The sequence below is a fragment of the Sorghum bicolor genome, chromosome 4, assembly GCF_000003195.3.
Source record: "Sorghum bicolor cultivar BTx623 chromosome 4, Sorghum_bicolor_NCBIv3, whole genome shotgun sequence".
In the NCBI taxonomy this organism is placed as follows: Eukaryota; Viridiplantae; Streptophyta; class Magnoliopsida; order Poales; family Poaceae; genus Sorghum; species Sorghum bicolor.
In genome coordinates, this window is record NC_012873.2 from 14,677,000 (window position 1) to 14,695,105 (window position 18,106).

The window sequence follows — 18,106 nt, forward strand, 5'->3', positions numbered from 1 at the left end:
TCTTCCCCTTGATGTAGAGACTGATCTTGGCAGCATTAGCGTAGATGACAGCTCTAGTGTTTAGGAATGGCCTCCCTAAGATGATGGGTGCCCTCTCCTCAGTACCAGTCTCTATCACCATGAAGTCTGCTAGAGCATACAAGGTACCAACTCGGACGCAGAGGTTCTTCAATATTTCCTTTGGGAAACTGGGTGTTCGATCTGCAACCCTGGGCATAATGTTGACGCTGGAGCCAAAGTCGCAGAGTGCTTCTGGGAAGTCCACCATGCCGATGGAGATCAGGATGACGGGGCGTCCTAGATCACCTCTCTGAGTAATTAGGCCTCTGTTGATTCCAACCTTGATGTTGTTGAGGACGGTTGTACTAATAGTTGTTATTGTTGTTGATGTAGTTCACGTCCTCAAGCATCTCAGGGCAGTGATTGCCTGAGCGTCCAGTATCTCCAGTGTGTTTGTGCTCGTAGATCCTAGTTCTTCACTTGGTGGAATCTGGGAGTTGTAAAACTCCTTCATATTATGCTCGAAGTGTTCCTGCTCAAAGAAACAAGGTAGAGATCAAGTGCATGGGCCCTGTTGGTGGAAAACACCAACAGAACCAAAAGTTATTTGTTCTTCTCTAACCTTAAGCATAGTGAGCAAGACAAAGTTGATGGATCATGAGTGTAGCATTTGTCAGATCAGATGGCTCAACCTAATGGAAAGATAATCTATCTATATTTATGTTTTGTTTATATCTTCTAAAGATTGCATGTGCAATACTTTAGCTTATATGATTAGGAGTGTGGGGTCACGAAGGTAGTACTAAGAACAAAGATTAAAGGACTAAACATGTTGAATTAATTGAGTTGGTTAATTTGGAGTTATAAATCATACATGTTTGTCTCTTTATTTATGTGAATGCCAGAACCAAGGAGGAGCTTATAAAAGTGTTAGTCAAGTACCTTAAGATGTTACCTTACTTGAAGAGTGATGGTACAGTATCACCTTATGGAAGCTTTCCTTTCTTAGCAGTTGTGCATCGTGTTTGTGGCACCCTCCATGAATCATCTCTTATGAGCTACGCCTTTCTTGTGCAAATTATTAAACTTCATGTGTCTCCTTTATCTCCAATGAGTTTGTATCTCAGGACTTCCCAGGTTGATATTGAAAGTTTTTCTGCAGGGGTTAGTCTGACAAAATATACTAATGTCTACACAAGCAGTTTTTAGTTCAATAACCAAACTAGACTCCATGTCTAATCAGATTAAGGAAGGCTATTTAACCTAAGCACCACGCTTAATTTAAATGCCAATGGAAGTATGTCCAGTACTTCCAAACTAACACTTACTAGGATAAACAAAGGTAGCATGATAGCTTTTATAGAGATCTACTCAAATGGAGATGAAGTAGTGTGATTAGTATTTAATCAATTGAGCATGTCTCAAAGGTAAGGACAACCAACATAGCAACATGGCAAAGGATGTTTTTATGTAAAGTACTCCCCCAAGCTTGAATTTTGCAAAATTCAAGTTTGGATGAATTTAATTCAATGTTGTGTGATGGTTGGTTGGACATACCTTGTGCTTGTCATTCATCCGATCTTCTTGCTCCAATCCTAGAAAGGTTAGTGGCAAGAATACCCGAAGGAATATTTCTACAATTATCTTTATATGCTCAATACACAAGGTAATGTTGCAAATAATTAGAAGTTCATGTTACGATCTGATAAGTGCTTGTTTAAGGACGCTAAGCTTATCTTTGGGAAACCATCAAGTTATGTTGGTGAAGTGGTTTCCCCTCCAACACCCTCCTATATCAAGATCAACTCAACGAGATCTGCAATATTTATTATAGACATATGCATCGACAACCGCCCTTTTAAATTTTTTATAAATAGAAAAGAAGAGGGGGTTGGAGATCTCAAATGTGGTAACGATGGAGAGACAAATTGATTGGAGAGATGTTTTATATGAGCAAGGACTGGGTGAGGTATTTATGAAATAACTTCCATGCTCACTGTTGTTTCTCTCATTCTCAAACTCCAAGGATGATTCTTCATGAATGATTAAAATTCCTCTAGGATTGTCTCTCAAGTTTGTTTTATCTATCCATTCAATGGTGATAGCACATGGATTTTTAATGCCCTCTAGCCATTGATGTTGCTCTTCTCGATCCCTTCTTATGCATGGGATGTCTAGAGAGATTCATATGATTATCGGGAGGTTTAAGAGAAAGAGCATAGTAGAATTTATTAAGTTCAAGGATGGGTTGGATAGCCGAATGATGGGATTGAAATGTTTGGAAATCGGCTATTGAAACTTCCTTTCCTTGTCTGGGAGATGATTCCTTCTCTATTTCTAAGATTTTTCTATGAAGACTAGTACAAGAAGATGTCCACGAATGAAGACATACCTTCCTTTACTAATAGATAAAGAAAGAAGGACTCTAGCAAAGGTTATATGATTAAGACCAATGTGAAAATATTTAGGAAAAACATGGTCTTGTAGGGCTAGGTCTAAACCAGAATTTATAAAAAGATTAAAAGATTCCCTAGGTGTAGCTAAAAGTGCATTATCTTCTTGATTAAAACATAGGACCTCGGCTATAGAAAAGGGTTGGTTTTGACCTATTGTAATCAACTCCGGACACAGATCATAATTAGGGGCAGGACGTGTTGACTCCCATGGTCTATGGCTGGTCTCCGAAGGTGCAAAGAATTTAATAATAGGTATGGAATTTGAGTTATCCATAAAGATAAAAAGATAAAAGAATAAAAGTATAAAAGTATAATACAAGATAATAGCAAGACTCAAAGTTATCTCAGCAAACCGTCTTTCTCCCCGGCAACGGCGCCAGAAATGCTTGTAGATATTTGGTAACGCAATTAGACAATGATCCGCAAGCGCACAGATATCGGTGAGCATTTCACCCGGGAGGTTTTCCAGAGTATCGTATTTATATTTTTACCACTGGAAGAAAGGGTGCATCTGACTAACCAAATCTATTGCTACTATCCCTTTAGGCTACAAAGAATGTCTCTCGATGTGAGTGATGTATAGAGAAGACTGCAACCGTAGTCTCGTTCTAACCTTAGTAAGGATGATCTACTGTTCTATTGGGGAGGCTCACGGAATCTAGACAACACAAAGGACGTTCGACCCGCACCTATAAACCTACCCGTCCTGCTAACGAGATGTGATCTGCAAAGGTAACTCGGAAATGTCACGTTTCTCGCTACTACCACGGTCCAGCTAGTCAGGGGATATCTATGAGTACCCTAGCCTAAACACCACGTTTACGCTAACAAGTGATTACTCTAATACTCAACCGGAAGAGGATTAAAGTAAACTCATAAACCAAAGAACAATAAAACAAGAACTTACTAGTATTAGAAGTCGAATTACTGAAGAATCTTAGAAGCAAGCCTCGGGTTAGGAGACTTGATCCCGCAGGTACAACTCGGAGTAGACACCGACAGGCCGGCCTTCCTCCGATCTACACCTCCACTCTATCTCTCTCAATCTAGTAGAAACTAGAAGATCTATTTCTACCTTACATTGGTTGCTAAGCCTAAAAAGAAATATTATTTAGAGAAGAGGTTTTCCTTCGAGGGCACCCCTCAATCTCTATGATAATTTCTTGTCTCCTCCAGGGGCCAGAGGGGGTCTCCTTATATAGTCCTCCCCTTCTATGCGTTTTTGGGTCAATAGGCGAGGTGGTACTATGTTATTCTGGATCCAATAGGTCAGTGGAACGTCGTGTGCGAAGAGAGTCCGGAACGGAGTCCAGAGGGGGGCGGGCGCCCAGGTCCTCAGGGCGGGCGCCCTGGGCCTGGCCCCTTTCGGGCTCCGCTTCCTTCCCGTGGCTTCTGGAGTCTTCTAGATGGTCGAAAATTGCGCGGTGGGTTGATATCTCTATGTAATCCCGACATGTGGGCCTTTCTTCCTTATTTCCTCATAACCCCCTGCAGAAATAGACAAACACCAAAACTCGTGGAATTCTGTCAGATAAAACCCTAAGTCTAGATGTTGATTTCATTTGGATCCTTTTCTTTGTTTATTTGATAATTAAATTTGATACTTAAGGACCGTCAACAACATCATTACCAAAAGTAGACTTAGTTTTCTAATTCTGGTAACGGTGTCAAAAATGCCAAACCTATCCCTCAGACCACTTAAGCCAAGTTGTCATCCCCAGCATCATATGAGAGACACGATTGAAATATGCAATTGCTCATCTAAAATAAATAATGAATGGGATCTGCAAGCGCATAGATTAATACCGATGAAGCATTTTAACCGGGAAGTATTCCAGGTATCGTTATTTATACTTTTACCAATGGGAAGGGATTAGTAATCATCAATGTTGATTATAGAATGGAATATGAGATTGAGTATCTATCATTGCATGTATAATTGAGAACATTTATCTAACTCTTTCATACAGGGATAAGTGTCACATAAAAGATATATGAAGTAATGAATAGTGACAAAGATAATTAATATGATCAGCATAACTTAGCCACATATAAATATGATAAGCACCTCAATTAGATATTCTAGCAAGTCATTAGCATGGAATTAGGACGAACTACAAGAATATTTCCTAAGTTATTCTTAACTATACAGTCTAGCATTATCATAGTTAGTGCAAGTATACTTAGCAATCATTGCGAGACAAGACTACACCCATGCATAGTGATATTAGCAAGGAATATAAGAAACATCATAATCACTCTGTAATAATGTTGATCTGCCAGCCCAATACACGAGAGGGGGACTATATAAGAATCAATAAAGCTGTCACTATCACGAACTACCCCACGATCTGGCATATTGGGTACAATCGCAGATAAATACGGTATAAGCACCACGCCTACACAATATCTATCATTTACCCATGGATCCGATGGATAAACGCTATACGATCCTAAACATGTATATAGATCTAATCTAACTAAGCCAAATATATAACTATGATAAACTAAGAAAAATATAATCTTGAATATAAACAAGTAGAGCAAAGTCATAAGCAATATATTGAAGTAGAACAAAGTCATATTCATAATATTGAAGAACAAAGATGAACAATTAGAAGAACAATTAGAGAATTACCAAGAATCCTCTTGACAGATCTAGAAACCAATCGAAGATTGACTCCTTCTAGTTCTAATCCTATGTAGCTATGCTAATCTAGATGTCTAATTGATGTGGTGGCTCTACGCTTGATCAGAGGCTTCTTCTCCCTTGAGGAATAATGAATTAGGGTTGAGAGGCTCTCTCCTCCAGGGGCCAGGGGGTCTAGTTTTATAGTCCCTCCAAGTGAATATGGGCCGTCGGATCAAACCGACATTGATTGAACGGTTATCCTTGATCCTTTAGGTCGGTGGAGATTGATCCCGAAAGAGAGTCCTGTTTGGACTCAGCAGGGGGCGGGCGCCCTGGTCTCCTGGGCGGGCGCCCAGGGCCAGGCCCTGTTTCGCCTCCGCTTCGTTCCCGTGGCTTCTGGAGTCTTCTAGATGTAAGATAATTGCGCGGCACATTGATATCTCTATGTAATCCTGACGTGTGGGCCTTTCTTCCGTATTTCCTGATAACCCCCTGCAGAAATAGATAAACACCAAAACTCGTGGAATTCTGTCAGATAAAACCCTAAGTCTAGATGTTGATTTCATTTGGATCCTTTTCTTTATTTGTTTGATAATTAAATTTGATACTTAAGGACCATCAACAGGGTTTTCTTATCCTTAAGCAAGGCCTTGCACTCATTTCTAGTTTCTTTATAGTGATGAGTGCAATCTTCTAGCATGGTGATTAGTTTATCTTTAGTTGGTTCATCATCATCACTATCACTAGCATGGTCACTCTCATCATCGGATGATACCTTAGTGGCCTTAGCCATGAAGAATGATGGAGTGTCAAGGATGGAGCTCTTTCCTTGAATTGCAATGCTAGCATGCCCCTTCTTCTTGGTGCTCTCATCATCACTTCAGGAGTCATCACTATTCAAGTTGCAACATGAGCATCACCCTTTTTCTTGTTTAAGCCTTCCTTCTTTTCTTGCTTCTTCTTTTACTTCTTTCTTTCCTTCTTGATAGCATCTTCATCATGACTATCATAGGGACACTTGGCGATGAGATGATCCTTGCTATGGCATCTAAAGCACCTAATGGAATGGTCATTCTTCTTGGAGAAGCTCTTCTTCCTTCTTGCTCGATAGCCCTTCTTCTTCATAAACTTGCCAAATCTCTTGACAAGAAGGGCCACCTACTCATCTTCATCACTATCACAAGAACTTGCTTCTTCTTCACTTGATGATTCTACCTTGGCTTTGCCCTTGGATGAGGAGGCCTTGAATGCCACGCTTTTCTTCATCTCATCATCTTTTTTCTCAGCATCCTTCTTCTTTTTCTTGATCAACTCATCCTTCTCATCATCTTCTCTATAAGCATCATCGGTCATCACTTCTTGGAACACTTGTTGGGGAGTTGATTCACTAAGTGTTGTCTTGACTAGTACAGTGATTAATGTGTCAAATCTCTTGGGCAAGCTTCTCAAGAACTTCATAGAGAATTGACTATCCTTCACTTCTTCCCCAAGTGCCTTGAGCTCATTCACAATAACTTTCAACCGGTGAAACATCTCCGGCACACTTTCATCTTCTTGCATCTTGAAGCTTGAGAACTTTTCTTGGAGGATGTATGCTTTGGCGGTCTTGGTTCCCTTGGTGCCCTCAAATGTTTCTTCTAATTTTGCCCATGCTTCATGAGCAATCTTAATGTTCGTGATTTGCTCAAAGGTCTTGTCATCAAGAGCTTCATGAAGAGCACTAATGGCAATATCATTGCATTGTAGCTTCTTCTCTTCAACCGGTGTCGGTGCATTCTCATTTGCAACCTCAAACTTTGTTTCGGTCACCTTCTAAACCTCTATTGATTGACTTAAGATGAGCGGTCATCTTGACCTTCCAATAAGCATAATTGGTGCCATCAAAGAAAGGTGTCATCTTGGTGTTGTTGATATGCAAACTTAGAGCCATTTCTTCACCGTAGGTTGTTAAGCCTCAAATAAACAGTGCCTCGGCTCCGATACCAGTTGAAAGGTCCAAATGGCTAGAGGGGGGTGAATAGCCTATTTAAAAATTCTAAAAACTTTACTAAACAAGTGAGTTAGTAAAGTAAGTGGCGAAGCTATTCTAGCACTAGCACAACTAGGCTATGCAAGCCAACTACACAAGTCTAGAAAGAAAGCTAAACACTAAAACACAACAACTAGAGAAGGCTACACAACAACTCTATACTAACAAGAACTAAGCTACACAAGCTAAAACTAACAAGGTAGGCAAGTATGTAAAGAAAGGAGAGTGATTGTTATACCGACGTTGTAGAGAAGAGATATATCCAATCAATCATGTACACAATCACAAGAGAGACCTTGGCAAGAGATGACACAAGATTTTTTACCGAGGTTCACTTGCTTCCTGGCAAGCTACTCCTCGTTGTGGCGATACACCCACTTGATGGATCACAAGCTAATTGGCAATACAAAGCCAAACCCTCAGCGGGTGCCGCACATCCACTCACAAGATGGGGATCCTCCAAGCCACGAGCAATCCACTAGAGTAGCCAATTGTGATCTCCCGCGGGGTAGGCTCAAGAACCCCTCACAAATCACTTGGTGAGGCTCGAAAAAATCTCCAATCACGAGCTCAACACCACCGCTGCTCTAAGCCATCTAGGGCATCGAGAAACACCCAAGAGTAACAAGAAATCCATAGCAAACTCAAGAATCAAGTGCCACTAGATGCAACTCTCAAAGCAATGCACTTGAATCTCACTCAATCTCACTAAGATTAGCAATCAAGAAAGGAGATGAGTGGAGGGAGTGTTCTCTAGCTCAAAGTATGCCTCAAGTATCCAAATGTGCAAGACAGAACCCCCAAAGACAGCCACCTTCTATTTATAAGCTCCCTCAAAGAACGAGCTATTGGCTGTTTTCAATGGGTTGCAGTCAGGCACACCGGACGCGTCCTAGTTCACACCGGATGCATCCGGTATGAACTTGGACAGCGTCCGGTGCCCTTGACTGTTTGAAATCTGACCCTTGCCGCCAACTGTAACACAGCACCGGACTCTCGACTTTGAACGCACCGGACGGTCTCGGGTGAGACCAGACGAAAACTCAGAGAGCTTCGCAAAACGTCACAGCACTGGACGCACAACTCGGATGCGTCTAGTGTCACACCGGACGCATCCGGTGTACACTGGACTAAAACACATAGAGACCTCAAACTGAACTTCACACCGGACGCTAACTCGGACACATCACATCGGATGCGTCCGGTGTAGCACCGGACGTAAACTCAGGAACTCTTTTGTGTTAACATTGTCACCGGACTCTCTACACCGGACTCTGACTGGTTACTGTTCCTGAGTCTGGTGCCTCACAGAAAACCCCTTTAGGTAGTTTTAGCAGCTGAACTTCGTCCTAACCTTTTTCAACTCAAACCCTTGCTTCCATGTGCCAACACAATAGTGTCACAACACTTGTGCTTGTGTGTTAGCTTTTCACAAACATTTTATCAAGGAATTCAGGTTAGCACTTTACGAGATCCTAATGCATATGCTCAAGATATGGACCTAGTAGCACTTGATTTGAGAGATGACCGTGATTTCCCGTCTTGATAGTCGGCTATCTATCGTAAACCCAGTCAATCACTTCTCTACTCAACTTAGACCGGCAAAAGCAAAACCCTATGTTTATACCTTTTCCTTGTCCACTTTCTTCCTTGTCTACCAACATGATCTCCACATCATGCTTCATCTTTTTGTAATCATGTGGCCACCTATCCATGCCACCTTGCTCCTTCATCACATGTGTTGCTATGCCTATCTCAATTCACTTAAGCACAAAGCATTAGCAACTAGGTGTCATTTATTACCAAAACCAAACTTGGGCTTTCAGCTAGATCATCGACCTGTCAAATGAAAAAGTTAGTTACCGATGAAGTTAAAAATGAAGAAAGGACTAAGTGTTGGGAGAAAACTTACTGTGTCATTGCGGATAGCATGCTCGGAGTCGATAAGGTGCCGATATGTGTGAGCCAATGCTGCAAATAGCTACCCTCTCCACTCTTGCCACCATGATTTGTAAGATTCAGTGATGAAGGAGGTTGGCACCCAGGTAGATAGAACGATGTCTGTGGTATCGGCATCAGGTGGAAGTTGAGCTACTTTGTCCCAGTCAAGACCACAGGTGATGGTTTCTCTTGGCTTGATCACATCAGCATAATAGAGCCTGATCGGTAACTGTCCGAAGGCTAACTAACATGCCACTGTTGATGGGTTATAAAACGCATAAGTAATGCTAGTGTTCTTCCCACTACCAAATGTGTTGGCCAGAATTGCTTGGGGAGTGATAATAGCCATCATCAGATCGTTGTCTTTGTTCAGTGCTTCATCGGCAAGATTGAAGAGGAGGGGGAATCTAAATTCCTCGTCAATGTAGGGCATCTAGGCCTGATGCTCACGAGAGAGGCCATTGTAAAAAGTCTGAAAGAATCTGCCGATTTGATTTTCATTGACTTTGGTCCCAGGGAGCACTATGATTGCTTCGCTGAAGTTAAGGGGCGAACGGGTTGCCAATTCATCATCTGCAAGCTCATAATCTTCGGCAATGCCCCATGGAAATTGTTGGGTGAAGAAGTTCCACTGCAGACGCTTATGCATATAGGCATTTAACCACATATTAATAAACCACCATGGGCTCACTGAGTTGCTGATGGGTTCACCGAGAATAAGCTTCTGGGATACTTGGTGGAGAAGGTGATAGGCAGAACTCAGAAGATATTGGCCAAGAGGGAGTCTGACACCATTGGCTAGCAATTTGGCTGCAGCAAGATAAACGCTAGTAGGTCCAACCGATCGACCACAGAAGATAAACTTATCTAGCCACATGTTCAAGAATATGGCATGTTCTCTCTGGCCAACTGATCCGGTCTTCTGGTATTCTTCGATGTACCCCGTCCAACCGCCGATGTTGCGAGTATTTACCTTATACTCGGCTCTTCTATTTTAAGTGAGAGAGTCATCGACAGTTGAAATGTCCAAGCCTGTGAGCATATACACATCGGCAAGAGTGGGAGCAACTAGGCCATGACCAAATATGAAAGCATTGATGTTGTCTGACCAAAAATAAGTATCTATTATCATCATCGACTCATTTTTCTATATATCGGCAATAGAGAGTCTAATACATTGATCCAGTTTCCGTTCTGCCCAGTACACTTCGTTGGCTCTGCCGATCCTTAAATACCAGTTTTTCCATCCCTTGGTGGTCTTAGGCCAGGATCGGAAAGTGTCCTTCCACAGATCTAGGGAGAAATTTTCAGCTCTGAATGGGATTCTGTTGGTTTCTGCATTAATCAGATCAGTGGGATCTGGGTAGCTCATCGGGCCTAAGAATTGGATGTGTGGCTGATCGGTTGGAATAACTAGTTTATCACTCAGTTCCTAAGCTTGGAAGATCAAAGGGGCAGAATAAAAGAAAAGGAAAAATAGCTAAGCATATGAGCTTGTAAAAGTAAAAAGGAACTACAGAAAGAAAGAACGGATATAAGACTGTCCACAGGGACGTTGAAGTTGATCGCCATTGAGCAGGATGGAGACGAAACTAAGATCTTGAGGTCCCTGTTGGGGATATCTCGCCGGTGAAGTTGCACAGTTGCTCGTCAAGGCCGCCGCCGGGCAGAGTAGGTTTTGGATGTTGGGATGGCAAGGTAGAAGATGGGTACATGAGGAGGATGTATTTATAAGTTAAACTGAGCGAGGGTATTCTGGACTTATCTCTCTACCGTACGCGTAAAATTTGAGGTTGTTCAGATAGATATGGTAACTGTTCGCACGACAATCAAGGGATTGTATGGATGATTTGATGGCAAGTAATCATGTTTCGGAGGATATTCCAGTGTATAAAATGTTTTAATACCGAGATCGGTAAGATAGCATGGTTGGACTCTTGCCGATGAGTGGTTACCTTAGATATAATCAGAGCAGGGATGGTTGAGGGTTGTGCGATATTTACTAAAGCGCAAGGATCAAGGTTGGATTTTCCCGGATTTGGCGACGGATTTTGTCAAGAAGAAGATAATTATGTAAAGATGATCATTATCTAGAGTAAATTTCAGAGCATTAATGATTTCATACTCCGAAATTGGGGGGCATGTGTTGATGGTCAGGATAATCGACATGGACCAATCGGCAATAGGGAGATTATTACATTGTACTAATAGGAAGGTGCCGATGAAGATCAGCCGATGGACATTGGTGCCGATGGAAGGTGATGATCCGCAGGAGGGTTCTCTTAGCTTAAATTCAAAAGTGTTGATTAATGAGGTCAGAGATGGTGTTTGCCGATTCAAAGGTTATTGCCGATAGAGTTTATGGTGCTGCGTTGCCGATGCCGATGAGGGAAGATATGAAGACTACTGCTTGTGGTATGCCGATGGAGCAGGAGCCGATGAGGACTTCATCGTGATTGAGATAGACACATGAATAGATAGATGTTATCTTCTTCTTTCTATATTTGTTATAGTATGCCTTAATATAAGAGTCCTATTTTACCTTAGAAATCGAGTCCTGGTCGTATTTGGTTGTAACTCTTTAAACTAGGGTATAAATATAGACCATAGGGCGATGTAATGAAGAATAATCAATCAATATCAAACACAAGTTTACTCCTACTTTCGCATCTACTTTTTCGACGACTTTGTCAATTATTATATTTTCCTTTTTATGAGTTCTCATCGGTTCGGTGAGTTGCACTGATCTAGCGCAATTCTCGACGATCCTCGAGTTCCACGTGAGTACCTCTTGGCCGTGACATCCGGGCGCATCGCTGTTGTCGGGACCAAAGTACTTCTCAGTTATCTCCTTTGTCGGTTAATAGGTCAAATCGACTGGCACACCTTAATATCGAGATCGGATATTAGCCTTTATGTTTGCAGATTCACTTTTACATCAACACTATGTGTCCGGTCAGGACCTTGTATGCGTCTGTGGAGGTAAAGAACTGGGTAACACTTGCTGTAGAATGAGAAATTGATGAAAGGCTTGCCCCTGTCAGTGGCAAGTGGGGAACAGATCTAGTAAATTAGATGTTGTCAAAACTTTCGATTAGTGAGCTAGCAAAATGAGAACATCTCTAAACATTGAAGAATTATTCCATAAGTGTTGCACAAAAGAACTGACTGACCATTAGAGACAGAGGGTACTGCGATAACTTTAAGCAGATCCACTAGCTTGACAATTTCTCTCCACCACCATCACAAGTGTTAGAGTGCACGGTAAGTTCTAGACTCAAATGGAGGATCTATTAACCGATAAACGTGGAAGAATAATCGATATGGAAGAAAATACAGAACCAAGAACGACACCGAGGCACGATGTTTTTTTAACGAGGTTCGGCGATGTGCTTAATCCTGGGGGCAATGACTATGGGCGCTCCTCCCCATAAACAGCAGTTACACCGGCATCCGGACGATCCCGTGGCCTTGCCGCCACCCAAACCAGCCGCCAAGTCGTCTCTTCGGTTACAATAGGGGTGGCCTTATTTTTATGGCCCCCTATGGCATAGAGTTCGACTCTAACTCCATCATAGCCCCTAATACAACTCAAATCCTATGTAACCAACTGTACACATATTCAACACATATCTAACAGACTAACAACAAGGAATCCCCTTGGCATCTAAAGGAAGTTTGCCACATAAATGCCATGGCATTAGTATCGTGACAAAATCAGTCTGATTAATAATACCAAACATTTGATTTCCTCTGTTTTAGCCAAATCATAGGTAACAATATCACATGTACTGCACAGTGAACTTCTCTGTACTAGGGATTATTACAGGTTTTGAGCACATGCACACTGTATCTGGGTAGCAATACTGTTACACACAATCATACTGAAGAAAACCAAGAATATTTTTTAGCAGAAGATGAGTAGTATCTGGTAGGCTCGGTGGTGATGTCTTTTTGGTGCTGAGACTGAAGTACCAGGAAACCTAGTGACGCCATTCTTCCAAGGTTGGTGTTTCAACTCCAATGTTCTTCATATCCCTGATGTTAGCTGAGTAGCATATAGGAGAGATGCCTTAGTTCAGTCACCAGTAATCACATTCGAACAGGCAAAAGAGTGACCAAACGATATACTCTTTCATTATTCTGGTGTGACAGCCATGACAGTTAAAGTAGCCAATTAATAAGCTGCGGGAGTGTAACACTTTGCATGGTTACTCACCCAAATGTATTTCTGGATTAGCAGCAGCTGTAGCATCAATAATAACTGTAACTTTCTCATAGTCCAGTGCGACAGCATCGAAGACAGTCTGCCTGATGCAGTTTGGTGTTTGGACCCCTGAAAAACAAACACATAAATAAAATAACTGAATAATGATACCATGTGGTATTGAACTCTGTTAACCAGAAAATAATGATGATGATTAACAGGTTGCAGTGCTGAACAAAGAACTCAAATAATTCCGACAGCCTCTGACAAAATTAACAAGTTCATTTTTTAAGATGACCATGCAGGCATGCAGCTCTTTCTGAATGGGACAATGGAGCTGGAGACTCGCATTGGAAAAAAAACGACTTGCATCTGTATATAGGTTGTAGACAGAAAACAACTTTTACATCTGTATATAGGTAGATTTGCATGCATCATGAGTGTTTACCAGTTACAACCAAGTTCTTGATCCCTGAAGTTTTGAGGACAGAATCGAGGTTGGTGGCAAAGAAAGAGCTGAATCTTCCCTTCACCAGCTTGTACTCCCCGTCCTTGATAACAAACCCCTCGGCCAGCTCTGCACCTTTGGAACCTTTTACAGCCGGACCACTCCCCCTAGAATAAAAGTGCCTGCGAAACAGTTCAACATCTCTTCCTGTAGGGTCATGCTCTCTCACAACCTACATTGCCGTTCATTAGTCACAATCAATATCATGTTTCGTCCAATTGAAACAAGTCATGCATGCAACAACAGTTAGACCTGGAAGAAAATTTGTTAATCTGAAATTAAACAAGGGTTTTCCCCTGTTTTATGAAATAAAAATAATAACAAACAAATATTTCACCTATTACCTCAGTCAATCTTTTTTCTAGCACATGCACATCCATATTTTATCCTTACCATTTTCCATGGTGGTCCCATGTGCCCATGTTTTTGTACCATTTTCCTATTCATCAATACTACTTCTAATTCCATCTGTGGTATTCTATTCCTAAATCTTGCATGGGCCTTAATAATTGTTTACTTTACATTTAATCTCACTAAATTGGAATATGTATTATAAGTTGTATTAAGGTTTCAAATCGTATTCAGAAACTCCCAAATCAGTTGGAGACCCTCTCAATCGATATAGTTTTGGATGACAAGAATATATAAACCTTACACACCAATTAAACAATATTTATTTGAGAAAAATTTTAACTTGTAAATATGAAAGTGAATTAAAAATAGTAAAATCAGTTTAAAGATGAATTTGATCCCAAAACGTGGTACGAAAAATAAAATGACAAGTGGACGTAGTAGTAATTGTATATGCATATGCATCTTATTTTGCAGTTTTCATCTTGTTATTTGTTGCATGGAACTTGGTTCCTATTGTTCCTAGAGAACGGAAAACAACTTACTTCAATTTTGTGAGTCTAGAAAACCCAAGAAAAATTGTTGCAAGAATTGGTGAAATATGATGGTATCTAAATAAGGAAGACGTTTGTTACACAGTTCAATGGAATAACTTTTTCCTTGTTCTTTAATGCAATATATAATCATATAGTTTAATACTCTCTAGATATAGATTGGTTTAAATTTCTTCGAAGTCAAACTTATTAACTTTGTTCAAGTTTATAAAAAATATACCAGAAACTATATTGTGCTATAGTGAATTTCTTTGGTATATATTGTGGATGTTAATATATATTTTTTTTCTATAAATTTGATGAAACTAAAGAATTTTGACTTAGGATAAAAATACTTTTTGGAACTAATAAGGCAGTAAATATATATAATTACCTTACCACTATAAGGCACTAAACTTGAGTAAAAAGTTACGTAGTACAGGGTTTCTGAACTAAATGATTCATTAAGAGTGGGACTTGGACGCTGGGAGGGGCCCACCCTCTATCTTTGTTGCTTTTCTACACATTGTAGAATGTCTTGGCTTCGCTATTGGATGGGACCTCTGATAGTGGAATAAATCATTTGGTCCTCATACTGTAATTGGCTAAGAAAGTTCTATTATGTCTCATTTAGATCACGAGAATCTTGTGGTATTATTAAGTTGTTTCTTATTAATTATTAACACATGCGTATAGGCCTTATTTAGTTCACTCCAAAAACTAAAAATTTTTCAAGATTCTTTATCAAATCGAATCTTACGCCACATGCATGGAACATTAAATATAGATGAAAATAAAAATTAATTATACAGTTTGTCTGTAAATCGCGAGACGAATCTTTGAAGTCTAGTTACTCTATGATTGGATAATGTTTGTCAAATAAAAACAAAAATACTACAGTGTCAAAATTCAAAAACTTTTTGGATCTAAACAAGGCTAGAGCGGGTGCCATGGGCCTCTCAACGTCCTCATGCGGCCTCCGTGGAATGGGACATGGAGGAACAGATGGTTGGAGGTAGGACGGCGGCGGAGGACAGCTGCCATGATGGGGCAGAGCAGTGCAGGCGAGCGGAGGAGAAAGCCATATTTTTCCCCCTTCGGTGATGTTTCAAGGACCAGATGACATGGCAAAGCCAGCAGTACATGGTTGATGCATGGACCACGGTAGAAGGGTGACAATTGAGAGTAAGCAGAGCGAGAGAGATACGTTATAAAAACACTACAGTAAAGAGATACTCTCAACCTCCCAAATTATTATAGTCACTCTATAAATCTTAGAGAGTCAATGAATCTTAAATAAAATTTATATGATAAAATAATAACATTTATAATACTAACTAAATATCATTAGATTTTTTATTAGTTATATTTTTTATATATCTATTTGATGTCATAAATATTTATACTTTTTTATATTTGTTTGGTCGAAATTAAGATATTTTGACTCTCTAAGATTCTTATAACGACTTATACTTTGAAAATTTGGAAAGGAAGAAGCAGGAGGGCGAAGTTTTTTCTTGCTGATGTGGATGGTTGAGCCTCCGGCGTTCCATCGTCAGTTCGTCACCAGTTTGTCAAAGACTCTAGAGTAAGTATCACTAGTACTATTAGGTGTTGGCACATGCTCATATGACTTTTGTTCTGAGAGAGAAAGTTAGGCAAATGGTACATACCTATTTTAAAACACGAAAATTGTGGAGCAAAGATCTGATCAGTAAAATAAAAGCTGAAGTGTTGTAGTTATTATAACTCGGTCACGGTCACCTAACAGTACAGTTAATTATTAGATCATACTCTTTTCGCTCTAAATTATAACATAGTTTGGCATTTTAGATAATTACTTTAACTATGTATCTAAACATATATAGTGTATATTTAAATGACAGCAAAATCTAGAAACGGAGGAAGTACGATGTAATCTAGCAGTATTTTTATCTCTAAAAAATCAGCGAATAGTACTTTAAGCAGAGATTTTCTGCTAAGCAAACGGGCTCAGTAGTTCATCAGGATGCCTCGTTTGGTCCTTCAATTATAATATAGCAGTATGTCAGAAGCGACAGAAAGCCAACCCAGACGATGAAGATGCCGCGCTGCCGAGCGACGGCGACGGCCTCGGTGACCGCAGGGATGATGGCCTCGCCGGCGGGAAGCAGCGCTGGGCTGCTCATTGCCGGATCCACGAATTCCTTCTGCAGCCAACAGCAATAGTGCCGTCCATCAGATCCCAGCAGCAGCCCAAGAACCAAAGATCGACCATGGAAACCAGCTAGCTGAACACACAAACCAGCAGATATTACCTGCATGTCGATGACGAGCATTGCAGTCTCGCTCCACATCGTCGTAGGCGCCATGGAAATATAGCTGCGATTACTACTCTCGATTCCAGGGACCTGAGCCTCTATACCTGGGCTTTCATTCTCGGGCGGGTGGAGCAATTTATATAAGTGCGGGAGCAGAGACCCAGCAGCGAACACGACAGCAACCGCAAAATATGACAGTTTATAAATCACAATTGTCTACAGGAAAAAGGTAAAGGTAAAAAAGAAACAGCAACAATTAAACATGACAACAGAATGTCACAGTGATATAGACAGCACTGCTTAACTTTCCAATAGCAATAATCACGTTTACAACCACGAAAACCCTTTCTCATATCCTTATTATATTACCTCTAAGGAGGGTGGCGAAGATATATTCCTATTTATACTGGCTACAAAGTACACCGTAACACGAGGCCAAGATCTTCTACAGTTATGGCCTTTTGGGAACCCATAATGACTTATTCATAAGCTACCTCTTAGCATTCTTGATCAAGAGCTAGGCTCATACACGCATTCTAAGATCATGTGATAGTGTGACGTGGGTTTAATTATATTACGAGTCGTCATTGCTAAAAGCTAGCACTATTGAAGAGATCAGCTTAGAACTAATAATTAACTTTTACCATTGTGGATGCCCGAAGGGCCTCGTGTTATGATTTAATGCTAAACCAAGTGGTTATCATTTAATGGACACTTGATTTAACCTGATTAATTCGATTAGCTCTAGAATTACATCATCTGTGCTATCCACTAAATGAAAAAAAAACTTAGGATCATTACAAAGTATCGCGACATACAACTTAGGATCATTACAAGGTATCGCGACATACATAGCTCACCTACAAGTTTTTGTTAGTTGAAATTAGTTAAGTTATTTCTCAAGTAGTTCAACATACTTTTGTAGTTCACACAAGCACTACAGCATCTTATTACCTTGTAGCCAGTGCATTCAATATATGTTGCACTTGTTCTTAAGTTTAGTTTCATGACACTACTACACGGATCGTAACCGTGGCGGGCAAAAAGGCTTAAACGAGGCGGTTTTTGCAACCACCTCAAACGAAAGGTCACAGTTAATCAGGCCTTATCTGAGGCGGTTGCCTGCCCGCCTCAATAAATAAATTAGAA

At 40.6% G+C, this 18,106-nt stretch overlaps 1 protein-coding gene across 1 annotated transcript; it reads right to left on the reverse strand.

Moving 5' to 3' along the window:
- On the reverse strand, positions 12,782–17,099 carry LOC8060377 (probable inactive nicotinamidase At3g16190). Its single transcript, XM_002453645.2, has 5 exons — positions 16,955–17,099; positions 16,727–16,846; positions 13,714–13,945; positions 13,278–13,394; positions 12,782–13,106 (listed from the first exon to the last, which is right to left on the reverse strand). Exons 1-5 carry the CDS (start codon positions 17,006–17,008, stop codon positions 13,042–13,044), a joined length of 588 nt encoding a protein of 195 aa, XP_002453690.2. The 5' UTR covers positions 17,009–17,099; the 3' UTR covers positions 12,782–13,041.